At 43.4% G+C, this 19,041-nt stretch overlaps 1 protein-coding gene across 1 annotated transcript in view; it reads right to left on the bottom strand.

Annotated features, from left to right (window-relative positions):
- LOC147732424 (uncharacterized) overlaps positions 1-19,041 on the bottom strand; it is a 2,559,122-nt gene that overhangs the window by 1,990,076 nt on the left and 550,005 nt on the right. Inside the window, exon 22 of the mRNA XM_086954262.1 lies at positions 3,867-4,272. Within this exon, the coding sequence (XP_086810388.1) occupies positions 3,867-4,272 (406 nt within the window). The remainder of the gene's footprint in view (positions 1-3,866; positions 4,273-19,041) is intronic.

Genomic DNA, 19,041 nt, shown 5'->3' with positions numbered 1-19,041 from the left:
CCGGAGCCCTTAGCCTCGAGGCCTGAGCCTCCCCTTCCCCTGCCTACTCCACCCTCTGAACCGGCGAGCCCCCGTTCCTAAACGGAAACGGAAGGCCAAGAAGATAATGGAAGCTCCTGTGATCACACATCAGGGACAGGCGAATGCTGTAACTGGGCTGCTTGCGGAGAAATTGTTGATCCATCTGGTGCCATCTCTACATATTATCACAGTGACTCTTACAGACCTTTTATCTCGGCTCGTGAATAGATTGGATATGCTGGAGCTAGCAACTATATCATATGAAAACAACAGTGGTCCCTGGCAAGGAGACGAATAGTTGAAAAATAAATATAGACTCAATCAGTTCTATATTAATGAAAACATGCCCAGCCGGGCAGAGGTTCTCAAAGTTTATATTTTGAATCAAAATTGTGAAACATAATAACACCTTCAGCAATTCACGTTCGTGGGGCACAAGCCTGTACCCATCCACGACAATACACAAACAAAGACATACACAAAGGGCTTGTAAGGCAAAATCAACAGTCTCTGCAAAGTTCCAATTTAAGGCAGAGAATTTCTTACATGTACCATTACACAATTTTGTATAGTGAGTTATTCCACAAGTATATGGTACACATTTGGTCGACGACGTTTCGGACCCCCTTACTAAGTGCTGGGGTCCATCATCAGGACAAAACAATGGTTGCCTTTTTAAATTTTAAGCCTCTTTTGCCTAAGGGAGAGAAGGGAGGACAAAGGTACATTTACATCTTTGAATTTTCTCACAAGCATAATGATAGTGACATTGTGCAGTGATTATTGAACTAGTTCGCTTGTATCCAAGTGGAAACAGCGAGTGACTTTATCTATGGTGTCAGCAGGCATGTGACTATGTGAAGAGGAAGCACATTCTCTTGGTGATTAGGAAGGTGCCTAGGTGTACGTGGGTGGTTATAACACTCAAGGCCAAGGTGATAACAGGATCAGATAAAAAACGGCGCAGTGACAACAATTGGATATTTGAGGAAAGAAAACGCCATCGTGATTGTAGGTGCGGCTGTGCATTTATGAAGACCATCATAATCAAGTGGAGTAGCGGCGCCATGGTGCGAGGTGAATTTTCAGAGATTGCGGCGATATACATATATAGTGTTACACACAGGGAAGAAGGATTTAGGTCTCACCAGGGGGGCAGTTGGTAAAAACGCTCATATGAGAGCATGCGGGCAGGTGGTAGGATCAAGGACAATGTAGAGTATGTGTCCACTCAAATCGATTTTAACTAATTGATGGAGGGAAAACCACAGTTTAAAACCAAGAATAGCCATTTAGCAGGCTGGGGGTAAATGGAAAAGGAGGCATCTTACCCGTAATTTTGGTGGAATCGAGTGTTAAGTTCCAGGTTGCAGGGCTATAAGTTTGTGAGCTCAAAATACGAGCGCGCAAGTAAGGAAATAAAGCGGATTCAGAACTGGCCGATTATTCCTCTGTATCCGTTTATCTAATTAAAGGGAGAGAGTGGCCACTATTAGACACAGGTCATAATCGCCATGTACTATGGGTGCAGTCGGGGAGTATTAAAGGGCGGCTTACCCGTAATTAACTTCAGACTTCTTGCGAGGATGCGGCGGCGGGGGAGACTAATATCTCGTTTTCGCTGTACCTGTGTGTACAGTGCAATTATTAGGGACGGGCAATCTAGGGTAGCCATAGGGAACATCGAGGCACAGGTAATAGAGCAGAGGAGCCTTACCTCGTGTGCCGGGTGGTGCCGGGCGCGCCGAGTCGCGCTGGAGTCCTGGAACCAGGGGGGCCTGTCGGCAGAATGAGGGATTATCAGAAGGCAGTTGGGCATAATTTAACGCGCAAATAGCAGGATGGGCAACCCGCGCGTGCATCGCTTACCGGATCAGTCGGCAAGGCTCGATTTCCTGGTTAAGGGAATCACGTGGGCAGACCACTTATATTAAGCTCGGCCATTGGCTCGCTTTAGGACACAGAAATAAAGAAGGGACCAGGGCTGGGCAGCCATGTTGGTTGAGGGAAATGTGAGCAACAGATAGGTGGAGACAGCGTGAATAGTAGTGGGTGCAAATTGGTGACTTTAGTGAAGGGCAATATAAAAGGTAAATTACACACAGGTAACAACATAAATAAACTTTTTAGAGTACATTGGTTATACATGGAATTTCCTGGGAAGGCCAGAAAAATTTTTGTTCATCCAATTCAGTTCTTTCAGACAGAGAGAGTACTTAAATTAGTGTGGTCCAATCTTCTTGCTGGTTGAGACCAGAGTTCAGACTGTCAGTCTTAATTATCCATTTGAGCTCCTCTTTATTGAGCATGAGGTTCAGGTCGCCTCCTCTAGGTGGTAATGTCACCTGGTTAATCACCGTCCAGCGGATATCATTTTCCGTGTGCTCGTTGGAGGTGAAATGTTCAACCAGCGGAGCGTTGGGAGTCTTACACCGTATTCTGCTTCGATGTTGGGAAATCCGCAATTTGACCTTTTGTTTAGTTTGTCCAACATAAATAAGGTCACAGGGGCATAGAATTGCATATACAACATTACAACTGTTGCAGTTTGTAAACGTCTTCAACACATTTTTAGTTTCCTTGTAAACAAATTCTTTTCCTTCAACAGTGAAGTCGCATACCACACAAGTTCCACATTTCGCATGGCCCCTAAGAGGTGTTGTGGCCCAGTGGTCATTGATCGTTCTTTTTAGGGGGGTAGGAGAAGGTAAGGCTGCCCTCACTAGATGGTCTTTGATATTTTTGCTTTTTTTGAAAGCAAAAAGTGGGCGTTCCCAGGATAATTGCCCTGAATTTAGAATGTGCCAATTTTTTTTAATAGTTTTTGTGACCTTGTTGGACACGCTGGAGAAAGTTGTGACACATACCAATTTATTTGTAGTGGGTTTAGGTCTATTTACCAAGAGTGTCTCACGTGGGCAATACCAAGCGCGCTTCATAGAGTTTTTTATGAGGCGGCGAGGATATCCTCTTTGTCTCAATTTGGTAGCTAGCAGACTAGCTTCATGAAAGTAGTCCTCTTTATGGAAACTGTTCCTTCTCAGCCGGAGGAATTGTGAATAAGGGAGGCTATCTTTGAGAGCCCTAGGATGGCAACTATTATAGCTTAGAAGCGTGTTCTTTTCAGTGGGTTTGTGGTATAGGGACGTGTAGAGTAGGCCATTCTCATGTTGGATGTTTAAGTCCAAGAAAGGGATAGACGTTTTACTATGAGCCAGTGTAAATGTGAGTCCACTGCAATTATTGTTAAGCCAATGTAACAGGGCTGGGAAGGTATTGATGTCACTACCCCATATCATGAAGATATCGTCTATATAACGTCTCCATGTAAGGATGCCTTGATAGAATGGATTACTGTCAGCAAGAATCACATTACATTCTAGCCAATCCATATACAAAATGGCCAAGGTAGGAGCAAAAATGGCTCCCATGGAGGTTCCGCGAACCTGCTGGAAATACTGATTATCATATGTGAAGAAATTTTGTGTGAGGCAAATTTCAAGGAGCTGAATTAAGAAAAGTGTGGGAACCCTGTGTGGTCGAGTTCTTTGGTCAAGAATGGTCTCCATCACTAGCAAAGATTCTCTCTGGGGGATGTTCGTATACAACGATTCAACATCGAGAGTACACATGGTCTCATTATTGTGGTTGAATGGATGGTTCTCGATAAGGTTAATCATGTGGGTGCTGTCCTTTATATAGCATCTGGTAGTGGGGACAAAGTCCTTTAAGAAGAAATTTACATAATGGCCTAAAGGTTCCAGAACCGAACCACAGCCCGATACAATCGGCCGGCCAGGGGGTTGGTCAAGGCTCTTGTGTACTTTGGGCAGAGTATAAATTACCGGTGTTCTGGGATTTGGGGTATTAAGAAAATCATACTCATGTTTACTCAAGTATCCATTATCTAGGGCCTCAGTAGTGATGACTCTGATAAGGGCTTGAATTTCTTTGGTAGGGTTCGTAGGGAGTCTACAATAATGATCCGTGTTTGATACTTGACGTAGTAATTCACTTTTGTAGTTGTCGATGTTTTGCAGTACAATCCCTCCACCCTTATCAGCTGGCTTGATGATCAGATTGGGGTTATTTTTAAGTGTTGAAATGGCAGATTTTTCATCTACAGAGATATTATATGGTACAAAGATGTGGGATTTTGCCAAGTCTGTCATTTCTTTGAGAACCACCTTTTCAAAAGTTAGGATTTCCTTGGGAATCATGCCCGACATGGGGGAGAATCTAGAGGGTGGTCTGAAGGGTGTAGAAACAGGTTTAGGGTCAGTTGGGTTGAGTTCAAAATAGGCACGCAACCTGACTTTCCGGAAGAATGTCATGAGTTCTGACTGTAAGTCAAGGAAGTTTGGGTAAGTAGTAGGAACAAAGGATAAGCCTTTACTAAGGACAGAGATTTCATGGGAAGACAATGTGTGGTTTGACAGATTAAACAAAGGAATGGTAAGTTCTGTATTTACAGGCTATATTACCATTGATAGAATCTGTTCTGCCCAACTGCCTTCTGATAATCCCTCATTCTGCCGACAGGCCCCCCTGGTTCCAGGACTCCAGCGCGACTCGGCGCGCCCGGCACCACCCGGCACACGAGGTAAGGCTCCTCTGCTCTACTACCTGTGCCTCGATGTTCCCTATGGCTACCCTAGATTGCCCGTCCCTAATAATTGCACTGTACACACAGGTACAGCGAAAACGAGATATTAGTCTCCCCCGCCGCCGCATCCTCGCAAGAAGTCTGAAGTTAATTACGGGTAAGCCGCCCTTTAATACTCCCCGACTGCACCCATAGTACATGGCGATTATGACCTGTGTCTAATAGTGGCCACTCTCTCCCTTTAATTAGATAAACGGATACAGAGGAATAATCGGCCAGTTCTGAATCCGCTTTATTTCCTTACTTGCGCGCTCGTATTTTGAGCTCACAAACTTATAGCCCTGCAACCTGGAACTTAACACTCGATTCCACCAAAATTACGGGTAAGATGCCTCCTTTTCCATTTACCCCCAGCCTGCTAAATGGCTATTCTTGGTTTTAAACTGTGGTTTTCCCTCCATCAATTAGTTAAAATCGATTTGAGTGGACACATACTCTACATTGTCCTTGATCCTACCACCTGCCCGCATGCTCTCATATGAGCGTTTTTACCAACTGCCCCCCTGGTGAGACCTAAATCCTTCTTCCCTGTGTGTAACACTATATATGTATATCGCCGCAATCTCTGAAAATTCACCTCGCACCATGGCGCCGCTACTCCACTTGATTATGATGGTCTTCATAAATGCACAGCCGCACCTACAATCACGATGGCGTTTTCTTTCCTCAAATATCCAATTGTTGTCACTGCGCCGTTTTTTATCTGATCCTGTTATCACCTTGGCCTTGAGTGTTATAACCACCCACGTACACCTAGGCACCTTCCTAATCACCAAGAGAATGTGCTTCCTCTTCACATAGTCACATGCCTGCTGACACCATAGATAAAGTCACTCGCTGTTTCCACTTGGATACAAGCGAACTAGTTCAATAATCACTGCACAATGTCACTATCATTATGCTTGTGAGAAAATTCAAAGATGTAAATGTACCTTTGTCCTCCCTTCTCTCCCTTAGGCAAAAGAGGCTTAAAATTTAAAAAGGCAACCATTGTTTTGTCCTGATGATGGACCCCAGCACTTAGTAAGGGGGTCCGAAACGTCGTCGACCAAATGTGTACCATATACTTGTGGAATAACTCACTATACAAAATTGTGTAATGGTACATGTAAGAAATTCTCTGCCTTAAATTGGAACTTTGCAGAGACTGTTGATTTTGCCTTACAAGCCCTTTGTGTATGTCTTTGTTTGTGTATTGTCGTGGATGGGTACAGGCTTGTGCCCCACGAACGTGAATTGCTGAAGGTGTTATTATGTTTCACAATTTTGATTCAAAATATAAACTTTGAGAACCTCTGCCCGGCTGGGCATGTTTTCATTAATATAGAACTGATTGAGTCTATATTTATTTTTCAACTATTCGTCTCCTTGCCAGGGACCACTGTTGTTTTCATATGACTAAGCTCCCCGAGGTCCCTCGCTGATACTAATTGGGGTCCCCTTGTTGCTTAAAATAGGAGCTAGCAACTAGGGATTTGGCTAGCAAAATGGGTATTCTTTTGACTTAAGTGGGAAAACATCCACCTCCTCAACCATCAGAGTGCCCATCATTAGCTGATACCATACCCTTTGCTATTTCCCTGAGTAACAGTGGTGCTCGGCACGTTAATGCCCTCCTTAAGTCCAAAAGTCCAAGGGAGTTATGGTCCAACATACAGCGCTAGGGACTGGTAGATCTGGCATTGTGGGAGATGGCGCTCCTAGCGCCAAGCAGGCTCACCAGGCCCTAGACCTCGAAGATGCACCCTACATAGGGGTGCAATTATCTAAGGTTTGCCAGCTCTCTGTGATTGATCTTCCCTGAGCATGTGCTCCCTACTCTGTGGTCCTGTCAGAGATGCCCGGCCTACCTGCTCAGGAAGAGGAATCTATGGTCCATCTAATTAATTAAGTCTCCCATTGGTTGGACTTGCACTCCAGGTATTCAGTCAGGGATCATATTGGCATCTTGATGGCACGGAGGGTGGCGTGGATAGGCCCATCAAGGAAATCCTATGAGGGAGACTGTATCACTATCTCGGTACCATACCCCGAGTTAGCACAAAAAATTCTCTCTGGAGCATACAAATCATTTTCACCGACCTCATGCATTAAACTACTCCGGCTGAGCTTTTTTTTATAGACCTCTGCTGTGCAACCCAGGGGAGTGACCGTTACAAGGGGTAGACTTAATGAAGGAGTTTTGGGGCAGCTGTTGCCACTCTCAAACTCTTATGACCCTATTGCAGATTTGAATGAGTTGGACTGACTTCAGGAGGTTAAGGAGACACACGCCTATTCTCTCCAACAAAATGACCCCCTGAGACAGAGTGTAGAGAAAGGTTGCCCCCTTTTAATATCGAGCCCAAATGAGATTGTATCAGCCCCCCCTTATGTGCTTCATGTGATTAACCATATGCTCCAGGAGAGACCTCACACACCACTCTCTCCATTTCCCTCCATTTCCCTCCCCTGGTAATATCAACCACATTCCTGGTAGATAATTTAGTCTTATATCCTGGAATGAGGCAGGTCTGTAAGTTTACCGATGACAGATGGCTATTGTATGTTAGGTCATATAAAATTATATGCCTGCAGGAAACCTAGGAGACCAAGAATAATTTTGTTCTGGATGGGTATCAGACTATCTTTTGTCCAGCTTTAAACTCAATCATGGGACGAGCTAGTGGGGGCCTTATCATATTTGTGGCTCTGGAACTATGCAAAGACCTAAAGATTTTAAAGTGGGATTTTCAGGCACTCCAGGGTATAGAATTGCATATGGGGAGAGCACACACTTGTTATAATTAATATTTATAATGCCAAGACGGGAGCGGGCGGGTCCCCCAATGTTAATGCCTTAAATTGTGCCCTAGACTCTAAAAAGGAGGATGGTTGTGGGCAAACAAATTGTATTCTAGCGGCTGATTTCAACTGTCATTTATGCCCATCCTTTGTGAAGAACTAGTCGACTGCTCAGCCTTGCCCGCTTTCAGACGGCCTCCATATGGAACACATTATGGAAAGGAAGGTGTTAAATAATTTGTTACTTACTCATAACCTGGTAGACGCCCTAGATCTTTGGTACCCCGGGCCTATTTCTCAACTGCCCCCGACCTATAAAGGTAGGGGTTATGCAACTATTATAGAATTTATATTTGTGAAAACACCTTTGGGGGCGATCCCCGGCTCATTTAATATAGAGCATAGTGCTTTTAGCTACCACAACCCAGTGACACATGTACTGACAGGGCTGGGCCACTGTACCATAGGTCCCCGTAAACCCCAGTCATCTTTAACCCTCACTGATCAGGGTAGGCGCATTCGATGGGCGAGCACAGACGTAAGGCCTTTAACCATAGCCTTTTCTCTTCATGGCAGAAAGCGATAGGCGCATGCCTGAGTCTTCACACACCGAGAAAGGAAATTGTAAACTTGTTCTCCTCCATCGCTCAGATAATTTCTGGCCTTTTAACCACATAGGCAGCGGGGCGGGTCCAGGCTTCTCTCTCATGGTTTGATCACAAGTGTTCTCAGGATTAAAGGAGGCTAACAGCAGCCTTGAAGCAGGTGCCACAGGAGAAAGATAGAGTCGCTGAGAGAGCGCAGGCTCCAACTCCAAAAGCAGGCTTGGGAGGACTTAACCAAAGCAGGCGAACTGAGGGATTCAACCTTATTTCGGAAAATCATTAATAGCCCTTGCTTCCCAGAACCAGTCAATCCGACAGTATGCCAACACATCACGACAGACCAGTGGGGGACTCATTATGAAAAAGTTTATACTGTAGCTTGCCACGGTGAGCAATGCGTAGACATACCTCCCTGTGTGGCGGTTTCCCCCATTAGTTTCTCTTAGGAGGAGGTAGCCTCAAGCATCGAGTTCTTGGCATCAAATAAGGCCCCAGGCCCTGACAGTATACTCCTGGACCTTTTCCACGATAACACAAAGGTTTGAGCTCCTTTACAGACTGAAGTCTTAAATGCAGCAGCCTCGAAGGGGACGTTGCCCTCCTAGTCCACCGCTTTCATAGTCACAATTTTTTAAAAAGGAGATAAAGATAATCCGCAATCTTACCGTCCAATCTCCCTCATTGATGCAATAGTCAAGGCCCTGGGTCGGGTACTTCTATCCTAAATGTCTTTGTGGGCCACAGATAAACACATTTTATCGAAAGTCCTATATGGCTTCCAGGAATGTTTATCAACCACAGAACAATGTCTCAATCTTTATCTCCTGATATCTAAATACACAGTGGCCCAACCAGGCGCACTGTATTTAGCTTTCATGGACCTTATGTCCGCTTTTGATAGTGTAAACTGGACTAAGCTGTGGGACATATTAACCTCTCTGGGAGTGGAACCTCACATTGTCCACCTACTTATATCACTCCATGCCCACATAATGGCGGCAGTGATATTTTACCATGAGGGAGATCTTTCCAATCATTTTAATTGTATACTGGGTGTGCGCCAAGGCGGTATCCTAGCTCCTTTTTTATTTTCGGTTTATATCAATGGCCTCGAGGCTGCTCTCTTGCCACTCCAGTCAGACTCTCCTAGAGTAGGTAGGAGAGCTTTGCCAGGCCTACTCTATGCTGACAATGCAGTACTCATGACCCATACGGGCAGGGGCCTGCAGGTTTTAATAGATGGTTTGTGGCATTTCTGGATAGGCTGGACCAGTCTGTTTATTATACCAAGTCCTATGTCTTAGTGGTGGGTCCCCAAGGGCTCCGGACAAAAATCTTCAAAGCTGGCAACTATACCCTTGGTAAGGTCCCTGCCTTTCCCTATCTGGGAGCATTATTTGATGATAAACTACAGTGGGAAGCCCCCTTAGAAGGGAAGCTGAACGAGATGAAAAAAGTCTTGGGAGCCATCACTAGTTTTGCAAGTAGATTGGGTTCATTGGCCTCGGAGGTCATTTTAAAACTGTATAAGTCTAAAGGTATTTCTAGAGTTGTATATGGCAGTTAAATCTGGGGGTATGTGCCCCCACATAGGTTACAGGTAGCAGAAAATAAATTCTTGCGTTGGATACTGCGATTCCTCCAAGGCACGCCAGCCTGGTCTATGCTTGAAGAGTTAGGGGTTGGTTACCTGGCTGATCAAGTGGCAATACGCCATCAAGTCCCTCTTCTCATAACCGGTTTTTGCCCCTATCTACATTGGACGAGAATGATTGACTTAAAGTACCCACCCCACATGAGAACCATAAGGCAGATAGAACATGTTTGTCTGGAGTAGATGGGCTCAACAAGGAGAATTGTAATATCTTAAGTTGGAATAAAGCAGGTTTGCGGTCCAAAAAAAGCGGATCCCGGATGGGTGGGTCTGATCAAAACTTACGACATATTGGGTTTTGAAGAGACTTGGGACATGGAGGGCGATTTCTGGGTAGATGGGTACAAATGTTATTGTGTGCCAGCACAGCATTCTCCCTCGGGAAAAGCTAAAGGGGGGCTTTTACTGCTGTTTTCCCTTGCCCTGACAGGATCCCACAAACTGGTTATGGTGGGCACCCCTAATTGTTTAGCAAATGAATATGCTGTCCATAATTCATTTAAATTGCTGGTGGTAATTTTCTGTATTTCTACTGATTGCTGTATGGAAAATGAACATTTGTTAACACTGAGACAGTTTTTAGAAACTTATTGTGAGAGTCAAACCACTTATCACTCGATCATTATTATGGGTGATTTTAATATTCATCTTTGTAACCAGAGCTGTCAGGGGGGAACTGATCCTATTGGTTGGTAAGTTATGTATCGTTATACTTTGAGCACACACGATCCGGGGAATGCTTGAAGGAGATCCTGGCAGAAATGGATCTTCATGAACCAGGCGACACTACTTTACCTGAAAGGACACCTACATTTACAGCTAGAGGGTGCAATACTGTTATATTTATGTCTCTATCTGTTCTACCAAAGGTGATTTCTTATAGCACCAGATGGTCATATTATAGTGACCACAACCCAGTTATCCTTGAGCTAGATAGAAGCTGTGGGTTTAAAAGCAATATAGGCAAACCTAGAGAGGAACTTAGTCTGAAACCCACTGATCAAGGTAGGCGGCTAAAATGGGCAAATGTTTTACCGGACGCTTTTTTCCAAGATCTAGCTACTAAGGTAGAAGATAGGATGGCTATATGCCTGGATCGGGCAACTGAGGGCTTAGCAGTTTTGGGGGCTTTTGAAGACATTTGTGCACAGGTAGCTACGGACCTGACCTATTCTGTTGGATCTGGTCAATTTAAGGGAGAGAGATGGTTTGATAGCAACTGTTCCAGGCCACATCGTAATTTGATGATCGCTTTAAAAATGTCCCCTCAAGATAGAAGCCACTTAGCGATACTCAGAAGTGAGTATAAGTCAGCATTCTCTACTCGGAAAAATGAAATCAAAAGAGAAGCCTGGGATGCCTGAACATCGGTGGAAGTCCTAAAAGACAGTAGCAGTTTCTGGGCCATTGTTAATAAACCTTTTTTCTTTGATGTAGGCAATACTCAGATTGAATGTAATATCACTGAGGACCAATGGCTTGCCCATTTTGAGGCCATTTATGAGACACCTAAATGTGCAGATGGGGTGATTGCTCCCGTTACAAGAAGGTATACTACTGTCTTTACATTCTGTGAGGATGGTGTAGAACTGGCCATTAGGAACATGACAAGCAATAAGGCTCCTGGCCGGACGGAGTCCCGGCAGATTTACATAAGCTGTATCCCTCATTTTAGGCCAAAATTCTGACTAATGTTTTTAATGTCTGTGCCAGACAAGGATTTCCTCCCTCCTGGTCATCATCTATAATTGTGCCAATTTTCAAAAAGGGTCAGAGAGGGGATGTTAGATGTTATAGACCAATCTCCCTAATTGATTCGGCAGTAAAAGTTTTAGGGAGAGTGATTTTGGGTCACTTTAGATCGGGTCGGGGAGCAAGACAAGGTTGTATTTTAGCTCCATTACTCTTTAGTCTTTATATAAATGATTTAGGCAAGGTTTTAAATGTAGCTACTCTGGATGTTCCGTTAATAGGTCATGACCGTTGCCCAGTACTTCTGTTCGCCGACGATGCTGTTTTATTAGCATGCACATCAGTCGGCTTACAGAAGCTTTTAGATTCCTTTGGGTTTTTTTATGAATTCCTTGGATCTTAGGGTGAATATTGCTAAATCTCATGTAATGACACTAGGCCGGAAAAGAAAGAATAATCCGAGAACCTTCTTCTGCGAAGATACAGAATTAACTAGGGTGCCCTCATTTAACTACCTGGGGGTCCTGTTTGACGAAAGAGGAACTTGGGCCACACAACATAAGGTTAAGACCAATGCCATGGTTAGGGCAATTGCAGCAGTTAATGGTTTTGCACAGCGGTTGGGGGCAAAACCGGTAGAGGCCATTATAAACATTTACAAATCCAAGTGTATAGCAATAGCTACTTATGGTTAATCTAATTGGGGCCATATGCCTATGGAGGGGTTGCAGATAGCAGAGAATAAGTTTCTAAGCAATCTTTTGTCTGTCCCCCAATCCACTCCCACTTTTGCCATACACCAAGAACTGGGAATGAGCTATATATCTGATAAATTGAAGTTAGCACCAGTTATCTGCAGGTTAAAAACATGGCTTAACCCACAACTTGACCTAAATCACAGAATCATAAAGGACTGTGTCTCTTTGGATCGAGCGCATAAGATCACGTGGCTATTTTATATTAAAAATCTGCTAGCTGGTGTGGGCCGTCAAGACCTTTTTGACCATCCAGACAAAATTGAGAAAGTAGATCTCCTGAGGGTCAGATCACAGCTCCTGAATTTGTGGTCAAGTGAGCGAGAAGAGTTGGAGTTAAGAAAACTGTCTGTTAGAGCACATTATTTATTAAAAACTGTACCTATTATGGAACCATATTTGAAAATTGCCAACAGGCCATTCCATCGCATGCTTTTAACTAGGTTCCGTTTTAATCTTATTCACTTCTTTCTAGATAAATCGCGGGGGTGGTGCAAACAGAATGAGCTAGGGCCTTGTACCTGTGATAATTTTTCAGTTCAAGATACTATGCACTTCACCATGTTCTGTGAAAATTATAGAGATATCAGAAAGAAGTTTTTATTTCCTGTTTTAAAGAGAAAGGGATTTACCCAGGTTAAACCGGCTCTAATGTATCTCCAACTTTTAAATGAGCCGAGTGAAATCTTTTAAATAGCAAGCTTTTTTGTGGCAACTGTGAGACTCAGGAATTTACGTAACTGATTGCTATCCCAAGTAGTTTGTTTTTATATATTTATTCATGCCTTTTAAAATTTGAGTGCACACCTTGTATTATAGTAGGAATTTGATGAATTGCTCTGGTTAAATGTATTTTGTAAGGGTTTGTATGTGTATGTTTGGTACTTTTATGGTTCTGATTTAACCGAATAAAGTGATTTGACTGACTGACAAGTGGCAATCAAACCTTTAGTGTGCTGGATAAAGATATGGACATCTGACCGTACGGATTTAAACCACATGATTGTATTGGATTGTCTGGCATTGGAACATGGCAATAAAATCTATTGGATACAATACGTAAAGGAGTCTTTCCAGGCAACAGGCAGGCCAGATATTTTTGTTGCACATGACACTAAGTTTGAGGGACGTTTAAAACATAAAAGACCTACATCACAAATTTTTAACGGTGAACCGTGAAAACACTGAGCTTAGTAAACCCTCAGTAAGGGCCTATGTAATGTAAGAATCGGTTCCGGGTATTGGACCATACCTATTGGCCCCAACTAGTGCTCATGATCGATTCTTAATCACATGTTTCAGATTCAATCAGCTTCATCATTTTTTAGCCTCTCTGGCTGTTTTTTTCTCCCGTCAGACCAACGAGGTCCATGTGGCTGCGATCTTCGATCTCCTCAGGACATGTTCCATTTTATACTATTGTGCAAATTCTTTTTTTGCCTAAAAAAAAACGCTTTCTACGGCCCTTGTTAAAAAGTCTGAAGTTTAAGCAAACTAAAGTGGCACTCTTGCACTTACAGTTGTTACCTAACCCCTTCACACTCTGCGCAGTGATAAGTTTTTTTGCGGGCCGCTTACAGATCTAGGTTGTCTAGAATTGACTAAACCTGTGCGGGATGCTTTGGTTAAGTCCTGTTAGCGCGTGGGTGTGTACAGCCCTGTCACTAGTGTTTTATCAATTTGTATTGTTTTACATTTTTTATGATGTTCTAGTTGCATGAATTGCCTTTTTACTTATTATGAGATGTATTTTATATATATATATATAATCAAACATCGACTGCCTTCTACGTTTAGCAAACGATTTTACCTCCATATAATTCAATTTCTGCTCATCCAAGCTGCCTGTTGACATTCACTGCAGATTGGCATTGTCCCTCATATATTTGTGCCATAATGTACTAAATATAATAGGGCCAAGACCATATTTAACATACAGGTCACAATTCAGAGTACCCTCTGCAGGTGCAGTCTGTCTCTCCTCCAATCGACATCAGCAGAACAACAACGACACCTCACACAAAACAACTTACTCCAACAAGGCATTCTGTTTACACGAAGAAACACATTCACCACAAAATTACACTAAAATGCACTCATGCCTGTACAAAAAAGCTGCTTCAGCGGATTGCATCAATCACGAAAGAACAAATATGGTACCATATTTCAAAAAATATTCAAGATCAAATGTAAGCACTTGTCTAAAACTGATTCCTAGACCAACCAAAGTTCCCACCAAACAAACGTCATGACGATAGAGACCCAAACAAGCTCACCTGGTGCACAGAGGTCAAACAACTGTATTCACCACTGTCGACTTTTTGGACCAAACGGTCAGATTCAAGGGTTTCGCCATTCAGGACCCCATTTTGGAGGACCACTGAGCAGGGCACCACCCGATCAGACAGGCAGGGCAGCTACGAGTACAAAACTCTACTGTGCAGGGTTCCTCCGCTAAACCTATCCGACCCAACGCGGCCCCGTCCTCCTCACCTGTCCGCAGGCGAGGACAAGGTCTCCCAATGGAGTCCCTGTTCAGACGCCAACTGAAGGAAATGACCAGAAAAGGGTCACTCTGGTTCCTTACGACCACCTTCTCTGCCTTCTTACAAACAAAGAGTCGGTCAGAGAGTAGAAAATACAAACCAGATTATTTATTGATTACACTGCAGATTCCTGGGATGGCTGTCAAAGGACTGGACTCCGTAAGCATACAATTACATTATGTACGTTTGAAGACCCACCTACTACTGAAAAACACTAGCAGGTGTCATAATACAATGGGGGTACAGAGCATAAGTTTCGATTCTGCAGCCGGGCACAAGATATCTACTGCCCAAGGTCGTCTTGCCTATTATTCCCACCAGACAGGTAATAGGAGGGCTCTATCTAATGAGAAAGGCATGCACTAACGAGAATACTTGCAATTACAGGGAGAAAAGCTCAATCTTGGGAAAAGAAACTTACCAAAGACCGTTTTCTTGAAAATAACCAAGCAACAGTTTTTATTATGATACAAAATGGCGTCTGGGTTGCAAGATGGTTTTGCGGATGCTAAGATATACAGACATAAAGACCCTTCAGAATTAGGATTGGTTTGTGGATTTTTAAAGCATTATGAGGAGAGGTTGTGGTGGCTATGTAGATGATGCAGCTGGTTTTGAAGGTCGTGAGGGTTGGCATGGGGAACCTGTGAAGTTCCGTCAGGGTGGGGTGATGTGGTCATATTTCTTCAGGCCTTAATGAGTTGTGCTGACATGTGTAGGATGTCATTAAGAGGGGCTAGAGTGGATTCAAATTGTAAGATGGTTTCCCAGATACCTAGTGTGAGAAAGTGGATTGTTGGGATGGAAATGTACCTCAAATGGTGATAGATGTGTACCCCTGCCATGTGTACCTCAGCTGCCATGATATTTGGAGCCTTGGTAATGATTTCTGGTCATGAGAGCAAACAGATTCTGCAGTCGCAAATTCCAGAGTGCTGCTCATTGCCAGGATGGGAACACATGCCTGAGGACTCCGGATCGTCAATTCATTGAGTGCAGGTAATATTGATACTGGGCCATCATGCCCTGGGTGAACTTACTCTGACTGACGTGCCTTGAGAACATGTGGAATTTTGCTAGAAGACATCGTACAACTTCTAAGACTTCAACTCACTAGCATTTCCAAGCTTGGAAGTCACCACATGTTAATTGGGAATAACCATAATCCATTGGCAGGAGAGTGGGATAGAAGCTGCTCCAGGTAACCTTAGCAGGCCTGTCTTAAGAATACTGTCTGTATTATATGCAGTGTGTTGTACTGTACTTTATGTTAGTAAATAAATACTCCTTTTTACATAAAAGCAAGTATTTGACTCAATTTGAAAAGTCTTTATTTCGATACACATATCAGAAAAGACAGTACAATAAAAATATTAATCATTCCGTTCTCATGGGATAACAAAACTGGTAGAGTAGGAAAGTGAATCAACAGGTTAATCCATCCATATACACAATAATTTAGTCTAAAAAGCAAGATAAAAATTATTTAAAAAATGTAGAGAAACCCAGCCCATGATTCAGGACCCCATTTTGGAGGACCACTGAGCAGGGCACCACCCGATCAGACAGGCAGGGCAGCTACGAGTACAAAACTCTACTGTGCAGGGTTCCTCCGCTAAACCTATCCGACCCAACGTGGCCCCGTCCTCCTCACCTGTCCACAGGCGAGGACAAGGTCTCCCAATGGAGTCCCTGTTCAGACGCCAACTGAAGGAAATGACCAGAAAAGGGTCACTCTGGTTCCTTACGACCACCTTCTCTGCCTTCTTACAAACAAAGAGTCGGTCAGAGAGTAGAAAATACAAACCAGATTATTTATTGATTACACTGCAGATTCCTGGGATGGCTGTCAAAGGGCTGGACTCCGTAAGCATACAATTACATTATGTACGTTTGAAGACCCACCTACTACTGAAAAACACTAGCAGGTGACATAATACAATGGGGGTACAGAGCATAAGTTTCGATTCTGCAGCCGGGCACAAGATATCTACTGCCCAAGGTCGTCTTGCCTATTATCCCCACCAGACAGGTAATAGGAGGACTCTATCTAATGAGAAAGGCATGCACTAACGAGAATACTTGCAATTACAGGGAGAAAAGCTCAATCTTGGGAAAAGAAACTTACCAAAGACCGTTTTCTTGAAAATAACCAAGCAACAGTTTTTATTATGATACAAAATAGCGTCTGGGTTGCAAGATGGTTTTGCGGATGCTAAGATATACAGACATAAAGACCCTTCAGAATTAGGATTGGTTTGTGGATTGTTAAAGCATTATGAGGAGAGGTTGTGGTGGCTATGTAGATGATGCAGCTGGTTTTGAAGGTCGTGAGGGTTGGCATGGGGAACCTGTGAAGTTTCGTCAGGGTGGGGTGATGTGGTCATATTTCTTCAGGCCTTAATGAGTTGTGCTGACATGTGTAGGATGTTATTAAGAGGGGCTAGAGTGGATTCAAATTGTAAGATGGTTTCCCAGATACCTAGTGTGAGAAAGTGGATTGTTGGGATGGAAATGTACCTCAAATGGTGATAGATGTGTACCCCTGCCATGTGTACCTCAGCTGCCATGCTATTTGGAGCCTTGGTAATGATTTCTGGTCATGAGAGCAAACAGATTCTGCAGTCGCAAATTCCAGAGTGCTGCTCATTGCCAGGATGGGAACACATGCCTGAGGACTCCGGATCGTCAATTCATTGAGTGCAGGTAATATTGATACTGGGCCATCATGCCCTGGGTGAACTTACTCTGACTGACGTGCCTTGAGAACATGTGGAATTTTGCTAGAAGACATCGTACAACTTCTAAGACTTCAACTCACTAGCATTTCCAAGCTTGGAAGTCACCACATGTTAATTGGGAATAACCATAATCCATTGGCAGGAGAGTGGGATAGAAGCTGCTCCAGGTAACCTTAGCAGGCCTGTCTTAAGAATACTGTCTGTATTATATGCAGTGTGTTGTACTGTACTTTATGTTAGTAAATAAATACTCCTTTTTACATAAAAGCAAGCATTTGACTCAATTTGAAAAGTCTTTATTTCGATACACATATCATAAAAGACAGTACAATAAAAATATTAATCATTCCGTTCTCATGGGATAACAAAACTGGTAGAGTAGGAAAGTGAATCAACAGGTTAATCCATCCATATACACAATAATTTAGTCTAAAAAGCAAGATAAAAATTATTTAAAAAATGTAGAGAAACCCAGCCCATGATGCAATAAGTTCCACAGAATTAATGTGACTAGGTTAATAGTTACATTAAAAACCTTTATATCAAGCTTAGCTTATGTGCACGGATTGGCCACATCCAGTGTAAAAATTTGGCAACAGCAATTGCTATAGGTTCTGTGCAATCTGTTTTTGAGTATCCTTAGCGCCTCCTTGCCAGTTTTGATACCCTTTACCAGGCAAATGGGCTTCAACCATGTGTGCCTCGGATGTTTATACACTGGGCATATAAATAGAATATCTGCTATAGTTTCTGGCTGTGTCGGACAAAATGCACATCTCGTGCTGGACTTGGCATGCCATTTACCGGTAAATTAATTGACTGGGAGTGTACCCACCCTGAATTGGTGGCACAGTTTCCTATCACTAGAAAGAATAATGAAATCCCAGTACCCTTCATAAACATTATCATATTTGATCTCCAAGAAATCTCTTGATAGAGAAGGACTAGTTAGTATCCTAAAAGGTTTGGTGGAGACCATATTCCAGTATAACTCCTCAAAGGTCTTTCTAGGTGGAAAAACATTATCTGCGGGATTTAGCCACACGGAGTTTAGACCCATTGCGTTGTAGGTTGCCTTAGCCTCTTTCAGCCATGGGATTTTGCACGCACTATCGGCATCCCTAACCTCAAGAAAAGCCTGAGCGTACTGGGAGAGCTCAGGGGCGACCCATAATCTTCTCCAGTAGGCCACAGGTCTGTAACATGCCACATCCTCTATGCGCTGGTATCCCAGATCATAGCAGAGGGGCAGTAGTGGTGTAGATTGAGGGAGGCCGGTTATTCCCCTCATAAACTTATTTTGAGAATTTGTCAATGCCGCTAGATTACTAAACCCCCAAAGTTCGGCCCCATACAGGACCGAAGCACTGATTTTGGTGTTGTAAATTTTAAGCACGGGGGAAATTGGCTTTGTAAGTGAAATGCACTGTTCCTTTGTTAAGGCACCAGCCAGTTGTGCATGTTTAATGGCCAGCTGATTAATGTAAGGTTTCCAGTCTAATTTGGAACCTAGGGTTATACCGAGATAGGAAAAAACTTGGGTCTGCTCTAAGGTAATTTCATTCATGGCTACCCTC

This window comes from Lissotriton vulgaris, chromosome 2_1 (assembly GCF_964263255.1).
Source record: "Lissotriton vulgaris chromosome 2_1, aLisVul1.2, whole genome shotgun sequence".
Lineage (NCBI taxonomy): Eukaryota > Metazoa > Chordata > Amphibia > Caudata > Salamandridae > Lissotriton > Lissotriton vulgaris.
The sequence above is the reverse complement of the archived record's forward strand: the minus strand, read 5'-3'. Positions and strand labels throughout refer to the sequence as shown.